The following is an 18,111-nucleotide window of genomic DNA, read 5'->3' on the forward strand; positions in this document are numbered from 1 at the left end:
TTTAAATGACATAACCATGTTTACGTTCCAGATTAGAAACGTTGCTCAACGTGACGACCGTCTTGCATCCACGACAGCCTGGAACCGCACTAAAAATATCATTCCACAGTTCTTCGCGGCACGTACCGAAAACGGTGGAGTGTTAGCTGTCGTGACAGTTCGTGAACTGCTTGAAGATTGCACATCGCGTCCAGCATTTTCAGCCATGGTAACAGTAACTTCTGCAACAATTTGTGGGGCAAATAGTCGTTGGCCTCTCCAAATCGCCGGTGACTTCGAACTTCCGAATCATGTTCTTCAGCTCCGGAGCGCAAAAAGGACCTCTACACTCCTCTGATGCACTGATGCTGGCGAAGAGCACAGCACTGTTGCTGTTGTTTTGATAAAACAGTTTTACGAGTAAAGCCCTGCTCACCCACTGTGACTGCAACCGTAATGCAATCGCTAATTCGCCGTACTGGTACGGAGCACCTAACGGCAATTCATGACACTAACACTCCTAACAAAACAAATCCTGCAGAACACATCCCGAACATATGTAAGTTGGGTACCCACACGGTAAATAACTTTCCGCCTACACTGGCTCAAATATCGGAAAGTCAAATTCTAACCATCCTGTATAGGGAAGATGCAGGTGTTGTGATAGAAGCTGACCATTAGCTATCTATTGAAGTTTGAAAAGAATTTAGTTTCTCTGTTATTTTGCGTAAGATAGTTCCGAAGTCTGAATCCTGATACACAAAATGATTTTGAGATGATTGTTGTGTTATATAATGGTGTAGGGAGGGTTGCTGAGAGCGAGTATTTCTGGTGTGCTGTTCAGATAGAAGTGTGGTGTTGAAGATAACTAAGAGGGAGTCGAACGATTGAGAAGATGATAAAGAACAAACATAGGATATGATAGTCTCTATGGCTGTCATCAGAAAGCTGTGAGGGTCTTCAACTCTGGACATCATGCACGTCGCCAGAGGTCGACGATGAATACGCTGGCCTTCTTAGTAGACGTTCAGTGTCTCCCATTAATAACATTTGGCGTGGATCCCATGTATTTAAACAGTATTCTAAAATGGGACGCACAGGTGTTTTGAAAGCACTCTCCTTTGTAGCCGCCCCTTTCATAGTTTTAGGGGCACGCTGCTTTACGAATATGGAATTAGCTACCTTTTCGATTTGAGTTTTGTTTTTCGAAGGTTGCACTGTCTAACTTCAAACTATCTATTCCACAGTAATGAAATGTTTGTTCAGTAGTGTTTTTTCTATCAAACTTTTATCTGCAAATCGGACATAATTTGTTTCTTTCACAGGCGTTGGCCTTCTGATGCAAAAAAAAAATAAAATAAAATAAAAATGCTGCTTTAGTATACGCTTACCTGAAAACATGCGAAAATTTTTCAACGCTTTTAACACTAACTTACGAAATCCATTTTTGAAAACTACTGCTACGAATTTTCCTTCTGTAGAGCCTGAACTTAATTAGCATTATTCGCGTAGAGAAATAACAATCTAATATTATACAGCGGGATTGAACGTGAGACATCTAGGTTCATGGCAGCAGCACTCAACGGACACAGCCACGGTGCGCGACGAAGTGCATTGAATTAACATATGAAACTAATACATCATTAGAGGGCTCTTGTTATTACTTTTCGTAACACATTTGTAAATAATAATATAAACTTGACTGTAGTTAACTGAAAATACAGCGAGATGCTGCTTTAACTCGTCTTCCAGTACGCCTACCGCAATAAGACCTCAGTTCAGGGTTGCCAACAGTAGAACGTCTTTCGTCGTACATAAACAACTAAAAATCTTGTACTTTGGCTTTCAAATGTCGTACATTTATCAAGCATTTAAAATGTTATAAAACCAAAAATAAGACGTGTTAAATGAGTGTGAATTTAGCAGGCATTTGATAATTTACAAATTTTAAGTTAAACAAGTAAAATGTTACGGTGGCCATATTTTCTAGACCCAAATTCTGGACACATTACTCGTCTCGGCTGTTTGGACCAGGGGGGCAGTGAGGCGTACTGGTATGTGTGAATGCTTAATATCGATTAACAACTATGATATAATTTTATTTCACTCTCGGAAGTAACAAGGATTCGAAAAACGCATTATACATTGAGGTTAAATGAGAATGCACGTTAATAAATAATTTCACAGCGAGATATAACGATTATGTGATAATTTATTAGTTTATAAAATTACTCTGATACATGATATATTATTATTTAGACGATCTTTAAGGCACTTCAGTTAACTTTGTTAGTAGCTGAATGGAATATATTCCACTCTCACTGGCGGGATAAACCCCTTCGTTGCTTTGGCAAATGTTTGGTGACGTTGAAGCGTTTTTCGTTCTTGGTCTGCCATTAGAGGTGCGACTTACGCCACTACACCGCCACAGCTCACTCAACTGTGTCACCATCTAACCTACATTTGCATACAACTATGAATTTTTTTGTGGTATTTTCTAGTCTTAGTTTATATCTCCAAATATAATATCAGGTACATCCTTAGCCTCGCTGACATCATTCTTATTTATGTTGTTGTATAATTTTTCCCTAGTCATGCGGATGTACATGTCTCTTGTCGGTTCAAAATTGACGCAATTTCCAGTACGTGTTGGTCCTTTTAAGCTCTCTGCAGCAGGAAGTGTCCCGTTCCCAATTCCCACAGTTAGCCGGTTTCCTATGTCTGTTTTTATCAAATTAACCTTACTGAAAACTCGCTTGCACTCAGCATTTGTATGAGGTACGGACAGTGCATTTAGAGCAAAAAGAGCCCGCCCAGAAAAATATCCAGTTTTCAGTAAAAGATCCCAAAACTTACCTGGCACACTAATTTAATTCAATCATTTAAGATACCGAGCATGTGCGATTGGCAGCCATCTCCATTGATCGTCTATTATTTGCTTTTTGTGTGTGTGTGTGTGTGATCATCTGGTGCAATTATAAGCGGAACCACTTCTATAAGAGGCATCAGTGTTGGGAAACGGCTTCTGAAATTGTGGGAGGGCGCTAATTCTGGTTTGAAAACTTATAACTTTGACAAGACAGGGTCCTCCATGTTGTATCTTTTTCTTTCTATTATTATTATTTCTATGGCAGGAACTTTCTAGAAATTTTTGCAACATGAGAAGAATTGTTCAATATTTGCAGGACGTCTGACCACATCTAAATGTTTTAAGAGCTCTTACACTTTGACGCCAAGATGCAGTTTTCAGTGTTATGAAGCAGTCGCAGACTTTCAGGGTCTCTTTCACCTAGGTTTGGCCTCATGACATATCCGCGTTGTAAATAAAGCAATATGGTTTCCTGGTAGAGTTCACGTATTTTCTCATGTAGGTTGTGAATAACTGCTTTCTCGTTTTGAAATTCCAGATTGAATTTATTAAATAAAGGGAGGGACCATTCAAGAAAACAAAAATAAAGTTTGTAGAATGGGTTGCTGAGTTTTTCAGAAATAAATACTGCCCGATTTCGCACATAGGCTTTGGCGTTATGTGCACGATTTGTAGTGAAATCGATAAAGAATTGACGTAGGGCTTCCCACTGCTGTGATATTCTTTCAGCCACTGCTGACAATGAAAGCCATCTTGTCTGAGATGGCTTAAGATCAACAAATGACTGGAAGTTACGATAATCAAACTGGCATTTATCATTGTGTTCAAAAAATGTTACAAATATCACTAACTAGTTGCTCTACATTTTCAGGTAACTGTTTACATGCTTCGCTGGCACACAAATGGTCTGAGTGACAACACATTTCACCATTATGATTCCTTTAAAATCACGTTGTAATCTAGGTTTTACTGAGTCGTTTTCACCCATCATGAAGTTACACTCATCTGAGACAAAGCCTATAACATATTTCAGTGGGACATTGCAGCTGGTGAATGAATCGATAAGAGATGTGTATAAAATCTCGCCACTGGCTGTGGCAATATCATCAGCATCGGTTCTTTCCGTAAAAGCTCCCAAAATGTGCTACATATTTTTTCAGCATCTTGGTCAAAGCAGCGTACCACAACGCAAACAGTTTTGACCCTTGAAATGTCGGTTGTCTCGTCCGTCATGACCGAAAATTTATTATTTTGTAGTTTTTGGGCTAATTCTGCTTTATGACCTTCTCCAAGAACGTTCTTCACCACTCCTGTTACTTCAGTTCGTTTGAGCTGTGTTTCCTTAATTAATGTAGAACCGGTCACAACTTCTTTTAAAAAAGGTGTTAAATGGTCAGCAACCGAAAATGCAATGTTATGCTCTGCGAAAAAAGCAGCAAGTTTAATTTATGTATGTGCTTCTTCTTTATTTTGTGGAGTTACACTTTTTTGGAATCCCAGCGATGTTAATGTTTTCGTGTTTACACTAGAACTAGGTTTTTTATTTATGTTTTTCGGTAGTTGCGTGAGTCTTCAAATTAGATATTTCAGCTACCAGTCCTTTAAAGCCGGATCCTTTAACCACTGATGTCTAAAATTCTGTGAGCCATGCTGCGATTACCTTCCTTTTTTTCTTTTCTTTTTTTGTCCAGCCGCCTGTTTTGGGTGTTTTTCTTGGTGGATAAGAGTACACGACCTGTCACTGTCTCCCTCACAGTCACTCATAATTATAGGTAAATAGGTAGACACAAACAACTACACAAGAGACACAACACTGCACTTATGGAACAGAGAAAAAGTAGTAGGCGGGCTATTGTCAGTGCCGGAAACACACCTGCGCTGAACTATTGATGACATGTTTATTTAGGGATAGCTTACAAGTTAGACTAGACTTTCAGTATACGATTGAAAATTCTAGTCAATTTTTGTGTGACTGAAGGTCACTGAAACGAAAATTAATATCAATGAGAAAAAAATTATTTTACTTCCATTGGACTTTCTTGTGCTCATTGTCACGTACTCTAGTGTGAAAATTCGAAACTTAGATAAAATGAATTCCAGCGACAGGCTTTATCAAGTAATTATTTTTTATAAATTGCAAATAAATAAAGATTGATTAATGTCATTATTACAATAAAATATTTAATTTCTTGAGTAATAGGAAAGTCACAGGCATGTTGCGTTTATGTCAAAATTTTAGAAATTTCAATTTTAACTAAAAAGTACAAAAATCTACCAACAGAAGCGCTAATTTGAGAGAACACTGCTCCATATTGAGGAAACGAACGAGTCTAATGTATTACCATGGAGAAAATAGATCTATTCTCCATGAGTATTGCATTTAACAGTTTTTGAATTACTGAGTAACATTCTGTTGCGCATGTGTAATTTCCATACAAATTAGAGATATAACTTATAATATGCATGGCCATGGGCCACTATTCCCTGTAAAGTTTTTCTAATTTCCTGGGATGAGGGGGAAGCGTGGCAAGGAGGTACGACAGCAAAAGCCAGCTTGCCACAGCGGAATGGCTTCTTCGCAATATCGCTAACGGCACGCAGTCCTCGCTTATTGTGGCGTAAACAGCACTAAAGTAAACACATTTGGTGAAAGAGCGTATTTATGCAAGTTTATATTAAGTTACGGTACTTTTTTATATCAATGAATATGAAATACAGAAAAAAGTAAATCATGATGTGACAATTATTCAATGAGTGAGATACGAATTACATTGAAAACCATATAAAAATTTATTTTAATACTCAGAACGCATATAATCATTAACACGTCAGTCGCAGGCACTCTGCATTCTTCTGGACTCTAGATTTCAGTGTCATCATTTATCATCACACTCGGCATCACTAACACTATCGCGTCCACTGGACACTGAACTTCTGTTCATTGTAGTGCCGCACATTGCAAATCGCATTCGTTGGCAGCAGTGCGTAAAACTACGGAAAGATCCGAATTCTGCCGACGAGCTCCGAAGAAAACTGAGAGAGCTAAGGGAACTAGGAGCGTATGGACCCATTTACGCTATAAATTGTTGCCCACAATAACAAATCATGTTATAAAATTTCCTGTGTCAAAAATCTCCTACATAACTGTACGAACCTGACCGTGTCCTCGTACCTCTACAGCAGACCACAAATCTCGTATTTGTGCGAGGAACCTCGTACGTTTGGCAACCCTGCCACAGTTACACCGTGATTGCTGCTGCAGTTTAGGATCAAAGGATACCTCGACAACAAAGACATCTATCGCTGCATTGTGCATTCCTTTCTGCAGAGTGCCCGGTTCTGCTGGAGCTAGCGTCTTTACATATGATGACAGCAGTGTGGGCAGAAAACTGAGATTGAACCGCCGTCACTGAACTATGACAATGTACGGATGGACGAAGTAAAGGACACGACTTGCGAGCTACCATACAATTCAGAACAATACTTTGTTGTGAGTAAAGGTAATAAAGGAAGCCACAGTGAAAGTTTTATTTATGTATTTGCGGCTCTGTCTCTTGAGAACCGCTCTCACAGTTTCCTAATAAGAGATTGTGCACTAGCTATTCCTTCGTTATTTAGCTAGTCCTTTGTTTTTGTTATTAACAAATAACCGGGTCTTAGTGATCGAAATGGATTTTGGTGTCATTCCTTCAGAACGAAAATTCTAGTGGCTACCAACTGCGTCATATCACCTGCTGCTGTAATGTAAGTGGTGATGTACATGACAACAATCACACTGACGTGGGCAGTTATCAGTTGGTTAGTTTAATAATTGAACGTTCTTGGTTCATATTTTAACAATGAGTGGGACCTGCTGCAGAACATCTAAAAGAATTAGGAATATGGCAGATCCTACTGTCAGTTTAACGGGCATTTATTTATTTGGTAATCTTATTTATAAACATACCTTGTTCTCAGAGTTAAATAATTAGACATTTTTATGGTGTGGTTAAAAACTGTTGGGAGGGGGAATGACAATTAGTACGGTATTTAATATTCTGTCGATGATGAGGTCATTGGAGTCGGAGTGCAAGCTCGTACTGGGAAAGGAAATAGCGTGTCTCCTTTTCAAAGGAACCATTTTGTCATTGGTCTAAGTGATTTAGGGATACAACATAAAACAAAAATGTGAATCGAAGAATATGTATTTGAGACGCCTTCATTCTGAATGTGAGTGAAGCGTCTTCAAAACTGTGCCAGCTTCCTTGGTTTGTGGTGTAGCATCATGGACGAGACACATTTTGCACACAGTATGAAAGCGTTAGATCAGCAAAGTATTACTTTATATCATTGTTGGGTCATTTTGTACCAACAATGTCAGTACTTTGGTTGCCTCTATGTCACAATTATTCTAAAATCAGGAGAGCTGTACTTTTTGCGATAAAACAGTCTGTACAAGCATTATGTTGCAGAATCGTGAAGCATTATGTTGTAGAATCGTGATGCCAACAACTTTCTAACGACATCACCATACCCGAGCCTTTAATTGTGTGGAACATAAAGCTGTATTTGAGAGACATAGAATGTAAGTACCAACGACATTTCTCTTACATGCATTCCTCTTGCAAGCATACTTCTGGTAATTAGCTATGCAAGTAGTTTCTCACAGTATCAGTAACACTCAGATGCAAACCATGCTGTTTATGATGTGATCTAGTGAGTGCTGACCCTTTAATTTCACCTATGTGTGACCATTTCTATCTCCTGACTATTTTTCAAGCTCTACTTTAGCATGTTGCATCTAGATTTATCCAAATGCTCAATGAGAATGCTTGTATATGGAGCATTCTTGGCAATGTGCCCAGTGTCATTCACAGTTACATGAGAGGCATTCAATACCTAATGCAACACCTTTGTCTGAAAGAAAGTTGATTTTATTCAGGATTTCAGTATAACATATTATTTCCCACTCTTTTGGCTATGAAACTCTATTTTTCAATGTCGTCATTGTTCAATCTGATAGCCATATGCCACCTTACTTGGAGGGCTGTCATGCCTGCATGGTACCTCTCTACTGGTCGATGTTGGAGCCAACAACTCCATGCATCAATAACTTTCCAATCTTCCATAATCAATAATAAGTTTGAAGGTTTGAGGTTGCGGCTGTAAGGTGGATGAGGAAGAACAATCTGATGGAATTTTGAGAGATCCCAGACTTGTGTTAGGCCTTGTGCTTGATTGTTATCTGTCATTCATCTTGAATCAGAGTGTCTGCATGTTCCAACATTGCAGAAGTCACAGTTGTGTGTGGCCAGCTGGCTTGTGGGAGATTGGACAGGCTTCCACGACCTTGTTGCGATGATGACAGCCACCTCATTGTGTTTTTGTTCTCTGCCAGGTCTCTGTAGACAACAAACACCTATGAATATCTGCAGTGCTCTGCTTTTCTGCCAAAAGTAATTCAATGACAGCTCTTCGCTTGGAACACACCTCTGTAACACATGCAATTTTGAGTGCTACATATACTGTATTTCGTGAAACTATAGATGCTGAAGCAACAAATACTGTATTTATTCAATTCAAACTGGCCGAGGAAAAAAATCTGTTGCATTACTTATTGAATTCCCCTTGTATAATTCGCAGTGGCAATCTAAACTTATGCCTGCACCTCCATCTATTTGTACATGATCTTCCTTTTCAAGATCTTTCATCAAAGTGCATATTTCACAGGTGACTGATGAGCCCTGCACCTGGCTTCAGATTTTTTTAAAAACGTATGATCACTTCCCAATGAGTTCTGCACTGCTTCTGACATTCTCCTTCCATGGCTACTGGGGAGCAGTAAGACCTTGCTTCTGGTAATTAGCTGTGCGTGTTGCAGCACACAGTTGTGCCTGCGAAATCAGCTCAGAGTGTAAGACCTGATACTTAGTTCCATGTACTCAAAGTGTACATATGTTGTGCATGCTATTAACATGGCAGGGAAAGAAGTCTGTGACCACTGGAAGACAGCACCACAAGTTATAGAGAAGTTGTATTGTGCATCAGTTCATCTACACATTAACTGACGTAAATCCACCTGGTGATGGAGATTTAACTTTCTCAGACATGTAACAGATATAAAAATAAATTTTGACTGGTTATGTCCATAGTTTCAACTGGTTTTCATTGTCATTTTTACTTATTTATTTTTCATTTGTAATTTTTTCAGTGATTTTACAGGCAAATCTTATTTAATTTATAGAGCTGTGCACATATCATTGAACTGTTGCTAAATTTTTGTGATTTTGACCTTCATTGCCATCTCTAGTTTGAAATGAGACAGTTAATGCTAAAATGGTTGCACATGGCTCTGCTGCCTGGCTGACCAAATTCAGAGAATTTTTTTTAAAAAGATCGTTTGTAGTTCAAAGCTGCTGTAGCAACACATTGTATTAAAACAGTGTACCAGACTGCCAAACCTAATCTTATGTGGCAAAGGTTCAGATAAAAAGAATTTTTATGTTGTTTCTGAATAAACCTACATTGTTAGAAGAATAATGTACCTACACTGTTTTTGATGGGTTACTGATGTGGCCTCAGTTATTCCAACTTGTCTACCCTAAATTAGGTAAGAAAGGGAAATTTAACTTCTAATTGAATTAAATGTAACTGTTTGAATCAGAAGATGATTTTATTCAAATCGCTGATGTAGGATTAAGATATTTAAGATATTTTTATAGTAAAACTATTGACCTGCCCAGGCTTTGCATGGCTAGCACTAAGTAATCTGCAGCCAGGCCACTTCTCCGGTGTAACGATAATAAAATACATACATAAATATTCCTCATGAATCAATCTATCTATTAGTGAAAGCTCTATCAAAAGCCCTGCAGTAGTTGACGAGATTATCCTTCATATACAGACAGAAAAACGTGGTGGCAGACTAATTTAGTAATATATATGGACAGAGCATGTGTACCTAAATTTATGAAGCAATAATTTTTAAGGTACATGTTTGATTTTCAGGTCTTACAATTACACTTATTTGAAGATAGGAAAAGGTTTTAAAGTATGGCGTGCACAAGGGCCATGTTTTATCTTTTTTTTTCTAATATTATTTATTGATTTTTGGTTTCAGAATCGTATACATCAGTTCCAGAATACATTGGTTAAGTTAGGAAATGAAAATGAAGCTCTGAGGAAACAACTGCGGGCACTGGAAGCAGCTGTAAGTTGTTGTGGTATTAAAAACATGACTTTCCTATCAATATTTTGATATATTAATCCCGATTAAATGGAGTGAAAAAATAGTTATAAAGACAAAAAAAAATTCCTATTTGTATCACATAATACTTCAGCCATACACTTTTTGCTATATTGCAAACATTCCTATTCAGTTTTTCAGCACTAAGGAAAATACATGAAATAAATTTTCTTATGTATGTCCTGAAATTCATTTGATTTGGTCACAGTACTTGGTAGTGATGAACTAAAAGAAAAGCAGTATGCTAAAATATACACTGAATGATATATTCCAAAATCTGCATTGTGATCCCTCTAAATGCTACTGACCGATCAAAACAGAAAGAAACTCAGCCTTGTGGTTTTTAAGATACCTTTCTGACTTTGTACATTATAGGAACAGTTTGACTTGAGATTTACACAACCTGAGTCAAGCTAATTCTCAGTCACTAGATTATTTGAAAATCAAAATACAAAACCCGACATATATTGTAGTTTTACATTCATAGCGACATATTGGCATGATCTAAGTACAAATTTATATGTTATTCACTATTCATTCAAATTAGGCTGTGAATGTCAAACTTGTAGCATGTATCCCCATCTATAGAGATGCTAATTTTATTCCAGTTCACAATTTTTGTATTTTCTTTTCTCCTAGCTTCTCTCCCTCCTTTGTACAGATATTTTAGCCTGACTCAGACATTCACTGCATTGTGTGTACCCATTTAATTTTTAGTCTTTTTTCAGTGCCCTTTGTTGACATTTTTACAAATGATAATATTCACAAATAATGAACTCAGGAGAGAAAAATAGTTTAAGAATAGCAAATTTATTTTACTGCACTTAAAACTGGATTGTTGCTGTTAACAGATATTTCATTACTTCACTTTTTTTTTATTATTGACGCATCATTCACTTCTGTACTGTCGTCTTTTCAGGGAGCAGGCGAAGTGCAAACTGCTCTTCTAGAGAGGCTACGTGTACTAGAAAACGATAACTGTTCACTCAGCCGTGATGCAGAAGTACAGAGACGGCAGTATGAGCGTTGTCTTGATGATGTGGCAAATCAAGTGGTGCGAGCTCTTCTGTCTCAGAAAGTAAGGACAGTAGATGACATGCTATGTTTACAAAATATTTATCATGAAACAGAATTCATTTTATAGTATTTAAAATAAAATTAAATTTCACTAGCATATTTTATCAGAAATAATGTGATTTATTAGAAGAATAATGTTAATGGTTCCCTTTTTCTGTAGTGTTACTTTAAGTGTCCTTGTAGTAAATTGACTGTAACCACGAGGAAATGAAGTGAGACCTACATAAATCACCACTGATACATTTTCTTGTGTGATTATCTTCCAGTGTTTTTCTGTCTTGCACTTGTCCACATTGACTCTCATAGTTGAGGCCAGTTTCTTGCAGAAAGTTTGTAATGTAGTATATGAAACATATACATGGCTGAATTAATTCAGTGTTCTAATCCATAGGTGACATTTCTTTAAGTGTAATACAGGGTGATTCAAAAAGAATACCACAACTTTAAAAATGTGTATTTAATGAAAGAAACATAATATAACCTTCTGTTATACATCATTACAAAGAGTATTTAAAAAGGTTTTTTTTCACTCAAAAACAAGTTCAGAGATGTTCAATATGGCCCCCTCCAGACACTCGAGCCATATCAACCCGATACTCCAACTCGTTCCACACTCTCTGTAGCATATCAGGCGTAACAGTTTGGATAACTGCTGTTATTTCTCGTTTCAAATCATCAGTGGTGGCTGGGAGAGGTGGCCGAAACACCATATCCTTAACATCCCCCGTAAGAAAAAATCGCAGGGGGTAAGATCAGGGCTTCTTGGAGGCCAGTGATGAAGTGCTCTGTCACGGGCTGCCTGGCGGCCGATCCATCGCCTCGGGTAGTTGACGTTCAGGTAGTTACGGACAGATAAGTGCCAATGTGGTGGCGCTCCATCCTGCTGAAATATGAATTGTTGTGCTTCTTGTTCGAGCTGAGGGAACAGCCAATTCTCTAACATCTCCAGATACTGTAGTCCAGTTACAGTAGCACCTTCGAAGAAAAAGGGACCAAAAACTTTATTGGCTGAAATGGCACAGAAAACGTTCACCTTAGGTGAGTCACGTTCATACTGAGTTGTTTCCCACGGATTCTCAGTGCCCCATATACAGACATTGTGACGGTTGACTTTCCCATTAGTGTGGAAAGTTGCTTCATCACTGAACTCAATCTTTGAAATGAAAGATTCATCTGTTTCCATTTGAGCAAGGATAAAATCACAGAAATCGATTCTTTTAATCTTATCAGCTGCAGACAGTGCTTGAACCAATTTCAGACGATAAGGTTTCATAACTAACATTTTTCGTAGGACTCTCCATACAGTTGATTGTGGAATTTGCAGCTCTCTGCTAGCTCTGCGAGTCGATTTTCCTGGGCTGCGAACAAATGCTTGCTGGATGCATGCTACATTTTCATCACTCGTTCTCGGCCGTCCAGAACTTTTCCCTTTGCACAAACACCCAGTCTCTGTAAACTGTTTATACCAATGTTTAATACACCACCTATCAGGAGGTTTAACGCCATACTTCGTTCGAAATGCACGCTGAACAACTGTCGTCGATTCACTTCTGCCGTACTCAATAACACAAAAAGCTTTCTGTTGAGCGGTCGCCATCTTAGCATCAACTGACGCTGACGCCTAGTCAACAGCGCCTCAAGCGAACAAATGTACAACTAAATGAAACTTTATAACTCCCTTAATTCGCTGACAGATAGTGCTTAGCCCTGCCTTTTGTCGTTGCAGAGTTTTAAATTCCTAAAGTTGTGGTATTCTTTTTGAATCACCCTGTATATTCTTTCACTCATAGCAATGGTTTTTGACTGCAAATTTGCATTATGGTTCTCAGTGCACAGTAGATATTCCTGTAAGTGGATAGGTGGATCAGCTATCAGGCTTGAGGTAGGTAAGAGCATAGCATGAGCAATGTGCCCAAGCCTATGAGAAGGGAAATATGGAAGCGTCCGATTCCACCTATCTGCTTTGACCCATGACGTCACAAATATGGCGGAAACGACCATAAACCACGAATCCAATATGGCACTTAAGACGTCATTACGTAAACATTATAAACACGAAAATACATTGAAAAACAAACACACACACGTTCCACAAAAAGCCTAATGACACTAATGGGACAAGTGCGGGAAATTGGGGTTTTTTGGGTGGGGACAAACTAAATATAAACAAATTTAGACACATACCCCCATACAAAACCAAACAAAATGACGAAAAAACCGACAACACAAAACTCCCCAAATTCCACTAAACACAATATCATCTGGAATCGGACACTTCCCTTGACCTACATAGCTCAACAGCAGCTCCCGATCCCACAAGTTAGAATCTACCAGTTCCCTTGCCTGTATAGCTAAACAGCAGCTCTCGATCACATAAATTGGGACCAAACACTTCCCTTGACCTATATAGTTCAACAACAACTCCCGATGCTGGAACACCAACAGCCACAACCACACATTGTAATGGAACACTTCCCTCGACCCCAACACACAACAAATACACTAAAACAAAACAAAAAAACTTACCACAACAACGTTCCGGCGCCACAACCTAGGTCAGCCACCACAATCGCGCGCGCACACACACACACACACACACACACACACACACAAACCAACAAAAAAATACACAACCAAAAGAAAGACCCAACCCTCCCACACCCCACCCCTCCAACCCAACCTCCCCCCTCACCCCAAAATAAAAAACCCATAAACAAAAGCCAAATGCAAAATAAAAAAAAAAATCTCAATCACACACTACAACTCAGCAAAAACTTCAACAAAATAGATCCTCCACAACTAAATCACAAACCAACACGCCCCCCTCCCCCCCGTGCCACAGCCACCCACCCGCCCAAACTAACCACTTTCGGCCTATACATTTTACTAATAGCCCTGAAAAAAACAATAGCCCTCAGGGACGCTCTTCTGCCAACAGTACTCATCTAAATGAGACTGAAGCTTGGAAGAGCGCCTCTTCTCCCTCCCAAGAACTGACTTAACGGCTCCCCACAACCCCTCTATAGTATTTTTACAAGCCCCCATCTCATAATTTTTAAACTCTAAGCTATGATTAACAACTAAATGATTGTACCCCCTCTCACCCAAGAAAATGTTGCATTTGGAGCTACTGTGGAACCCGGTTCTATATACTCCTCAATTAACCCCACTAATTCCACCTTAGACTTCCCCTCCACAACCCTGAAAACACATTCGGAACACCCACCCCCCCGAAACAACAGCCCCCCACACCCAGACACTAACCACAGACTTACCCCTCCCATATTTCCTTTTCCCAAACTGTGACTTGTCCAACTCCACAACAACCCCAGGCCCACCCAACTTACCCCTGTACTTAATAAACTCAGAACATACTTCACGACAAAATGAAAACCAATCAAGCACACTCCTCTCACTCACACCAGTCTCATGCGCACAAAAACTATGTGAGGATCTATAACAAAAATAATACGTCATCAAAACAATCTTGCGCATGCCCAACCTAGACTTCTCGAACCAGGAGCTGCGTCATATGGAGCGCCAAATGCCATCCGTACGGCAATACCACATGTAACCATCCATGGTCCGAGACGTCGGAACTTTGGCCAATTTCATTTCTTGCCCACAAATAGAGCACTTCACAATCTCCGCTAACAAACTAAAGATCTGTCAAAACTTAATAAGCTCCAACGGAGTATTGCCCATCATTGCATGCAGGCGAGTGCTGTTGATTTTAACCACATGTAACCATCCATGGTCCGAGACGTCGGAACTTTGGCCAATTTCATTTCTTGCCCACAAATAGAGCACTTCACAATCTCCGCTAACAAACTAAAGATCTGTCAAAACTTAATAAGCTCCAACGGAGTATTGCCCATCATTGCATGCAGGCGAGTGCTGTTGATTTTATCCTTCGTATTCATACCTGACCACTCAAATTAACACATGACCTACAGCGAACAGCACTACAATAACTTTCACACAAAACCACTAAATAGTTAACTCACTAAAACAAATTCCGCTAGAAACACAGCCAAAACTTGAACAACGCAGTACAGTGAGCAAGACCAAACTGAACCCATTACACCACACTACACAAAACCCCTAAACACACCACCAGAGGGCATAACAGACCACAACACGATGACACCTACAAACACGCCACACTCACAAATCAAACTCCGCGCCATCATGACGTCATACACCACAACAGTTCCACCTCATGGGTCAAAGCCGACTGGTGGGATTGGACGCTTCGGTCGACCCATAAAAAGTACCGTGCTGTCTAAATGAGCCATCATGATAACAATGTGACTTTCAATTTTTTTTTGTAGTTTTTGGTAATTATATTGAATAGGAAATGTGATTTTCTCATTAAAATGACACCAGCAATGATGGAAGTGAACCACGCAATGTTGAAAAAGTCTGGCAAAGGCCCATCAATTGAGCCTTCTGCCCATGCAGTAACTTCAACACGTGTGCGAGTGAAATCACATAACCCAAAGCCTAGCATGTTGATGTTACTCACAAATGTGGAAGTGTGTACACCTTGCACGCAGTATCCAAATAAAAGTGTTCCTGTAGCCCACTACAGAATTATATTGTAATCATAACCCAAAATGACATATTACCTGCAGAAAACACTTCGGAATAATAGTGCTCCAGTCATCATAACTATCAACTGTACAAAACTGACATTTCATCAAGTAATACAAAATAATGTGCTTGAAAATCTTTTCATCCTCCATTTTCCTCTTGGGTGGGAATGAAATGTCATCTGTTATTTAAAAATTCGTACTGGCTTTACCTGTACCTGAACCTGTTGAGTACCAACTGATATAAAATGTTGTATGATACTGTGGCAGTTCATTAAATTATTTGCTGATAACTTGTGTTTTGGACATTAGGTATTGTTAGTATACTTCATGACATCAGTTATGGACTGTTAGTAATTCTTTTGTAATTTATGTTCTTTAACTGAGATCCATGTTAACACTAGGAATCTTTTCCAGGGCTTGCGAGAAGAAATAGGCACTCTGCAACGACGTATTAAAGATCTTGAAGCTCAGAACCGAGCACTTACAGCAGTTTTAGTGCAGCAGTTGCAGCCTCAAGCCACTCCATCTCCTGCTTCCATGGTTAGTTTCTTGTAAAATTCCTGACTTTTTAATGTGAAGTTTAGAGAAAACCATTAACTCCACATATTACTGATTTGATTTTAGTTAAAGACAATAACCTCATTGGGTAAAATAAAATGTATTGATTTAATGTTGTATGATAAACCGAAAACAGATGTATATATTAGTAAGCTGTGGAAAGCTTTACAAGAATATAAATAATTTGTAAATAAAGGTAACAACTTGCAGAACAGTGGAAGTGTTGAGTCGTCAACAGGCACACAAACAATACAGGAAATATTTATTTACCAGCCATCAAAATAGGAACATGAAAGGGGGCACGGCCGATTTCCTTCCCAATCCTTCCCTAACCCGAGCTTGTGCTCCGTCTCTAATGACCTCGTTGTCGACGGGACGTTAAACACTAACCACCACCAGGAACATGAGGTACAGGACAGATACACTATTCTTACGCAATAGAACTGCCAACTGTTACCTCTTTGTTTTAGGTTTTAAGTCTGTTTTTATTTGTCATTCAATTTTAGATTAAAATAATTCAGTTTTATTTTACTTGGACTTAGAAATCGCAAAATTATTCTTATTAGAACATTTTTGTTATTTATTTATGGTGTTCAGAATCATTTTTAAGCCTTGGCATTTATTTATTTATCGACATTTCTTTTTGCATGTAATCATAAATTGTTGGCTCTGATAATGTCACATTTATGAATAAAGGTTAATACATGTTGTTGTTGATTATGATGATAACGATGATGATGACGTCGATGTCTGGGCATCACTAGCCAGCACAGTGTACAACAAAGGGCATTACAGAGATTTGTTTGACCTTTCCATAGTGCCCAAATTTCTCTCATTCTCTCAGAATGTACACTTCTCCTATTATCATGTTAGGTTGTTCTGGTTTTCTTAAGTTTTTCTGTTAGGTCAACAGTTCAGTCGTGAATCTTCCATGTAAAAAGTTTTTTGTGTGGCATATTTTGTTGTGTTTTTGCTGCATTTTTCAGGTCTACTTTTACTGCACCAATCCATTTTACTGTACCAATTTTAGCTTTACTGTGACTTCTACATCTAAATCCATACTCTACAGACCGCCCCAAAGTACATGGTTGAGGGTACCCCTCTCAATTCTATTCAGATATGGAGTGTGGGAAGAATGATTTTAAATACCTCTGTGTGTGCTGTAATTAATAATTGATCTAATTTTGACCACATGTCCTCTACAGAAAGATAGGGGCTACACTATATTCCTAGATTTATCATTTAAAGCTTGTTTTCGAAACTTTGTAAGCAAATACTTTCAGGATAGTTTCATCTATCTTTAAGTATCTGGCATTTTTGTTTCTGTCGCATCTCCATGACACTCCCTCACAGGTAAAACAAACCTGTGACCATTCCTGTTGCCCTTCTGTGTAGACATCCAGTAGCCTCTGTTAGTCATATTTGGTACAGATCACACACAATTCAGTTATATTCTATGATGGGTCATGCAACTGTTATGTAACCAGTCTCCATCATAGACTGCTTTCAGGATATTCTACCAGTGCACTAAATCATGTCACCTTCTTTACCTATGACTGAGCCTATGTTATCTTTACATTTCATATCCCTACAAATTGTCACACCCAGGTATTTGTATGAGTTAACTGATTGTATCCTAAATATTTAAAGCTACTGCCAATTTTTGCATCATGTTGAAATCTTGTCAAGATCTGACTATTTGTGCAGCACTTTTCAGACATAAGTACATTATAGATAATTTTCAGAGAATTCCACAACCTGTCTACTGGTTGGTTCCATTGTTCTAATATGCCTGTAGAATTGTA

At 38.6% G+C, this 18,111-nt stretch overlaps 1 protein-coding gene across 1 annotated transcript in view; it reads left to right on the top strand.

The window, feature by feature from the left end:
* LOC126452148 (uncharacterized) overlaps window positions 1–18,111 on the top strand; it is a 701,717-nt gene that overhangs the window by 614,505 nt on the left and 69,101 nt on the right. The window contains exons 8-10 of the mRNA XM_050091038.1: window positions 9,948–10,037; window positions 10,993–11,151; window positions 16,163–16,288. Of these exons, the coding sequence (XP_049946995.1) occupies window positions 9,948–10,037; window positions 10,993–11,151; window positions 16,163–16,288 (375 nt within the window). The remainder of the gene's footprint in view (window positions 1–9,947; window positions 10,038–10,992; window positions 11,152–16,162; window positions 16,289–18,111) is intronic.

Source organism: Schistocerca serialis, chromosome 1, assembly GCF_023864345.2.
Source record: "Schistocerca serialis cubense isolate TAMUIC-IGC-003099 chromosome 1, iqSchSeri2.2, whole genome shotgun sequence".
In the NCBI taxonomy this organism is placed as follows: Eukaryota; Metazoa; Arthropoda; class Insecta; order Orthoptera; family Acrididae; genus Schistocerca; species Schistocerca serialis.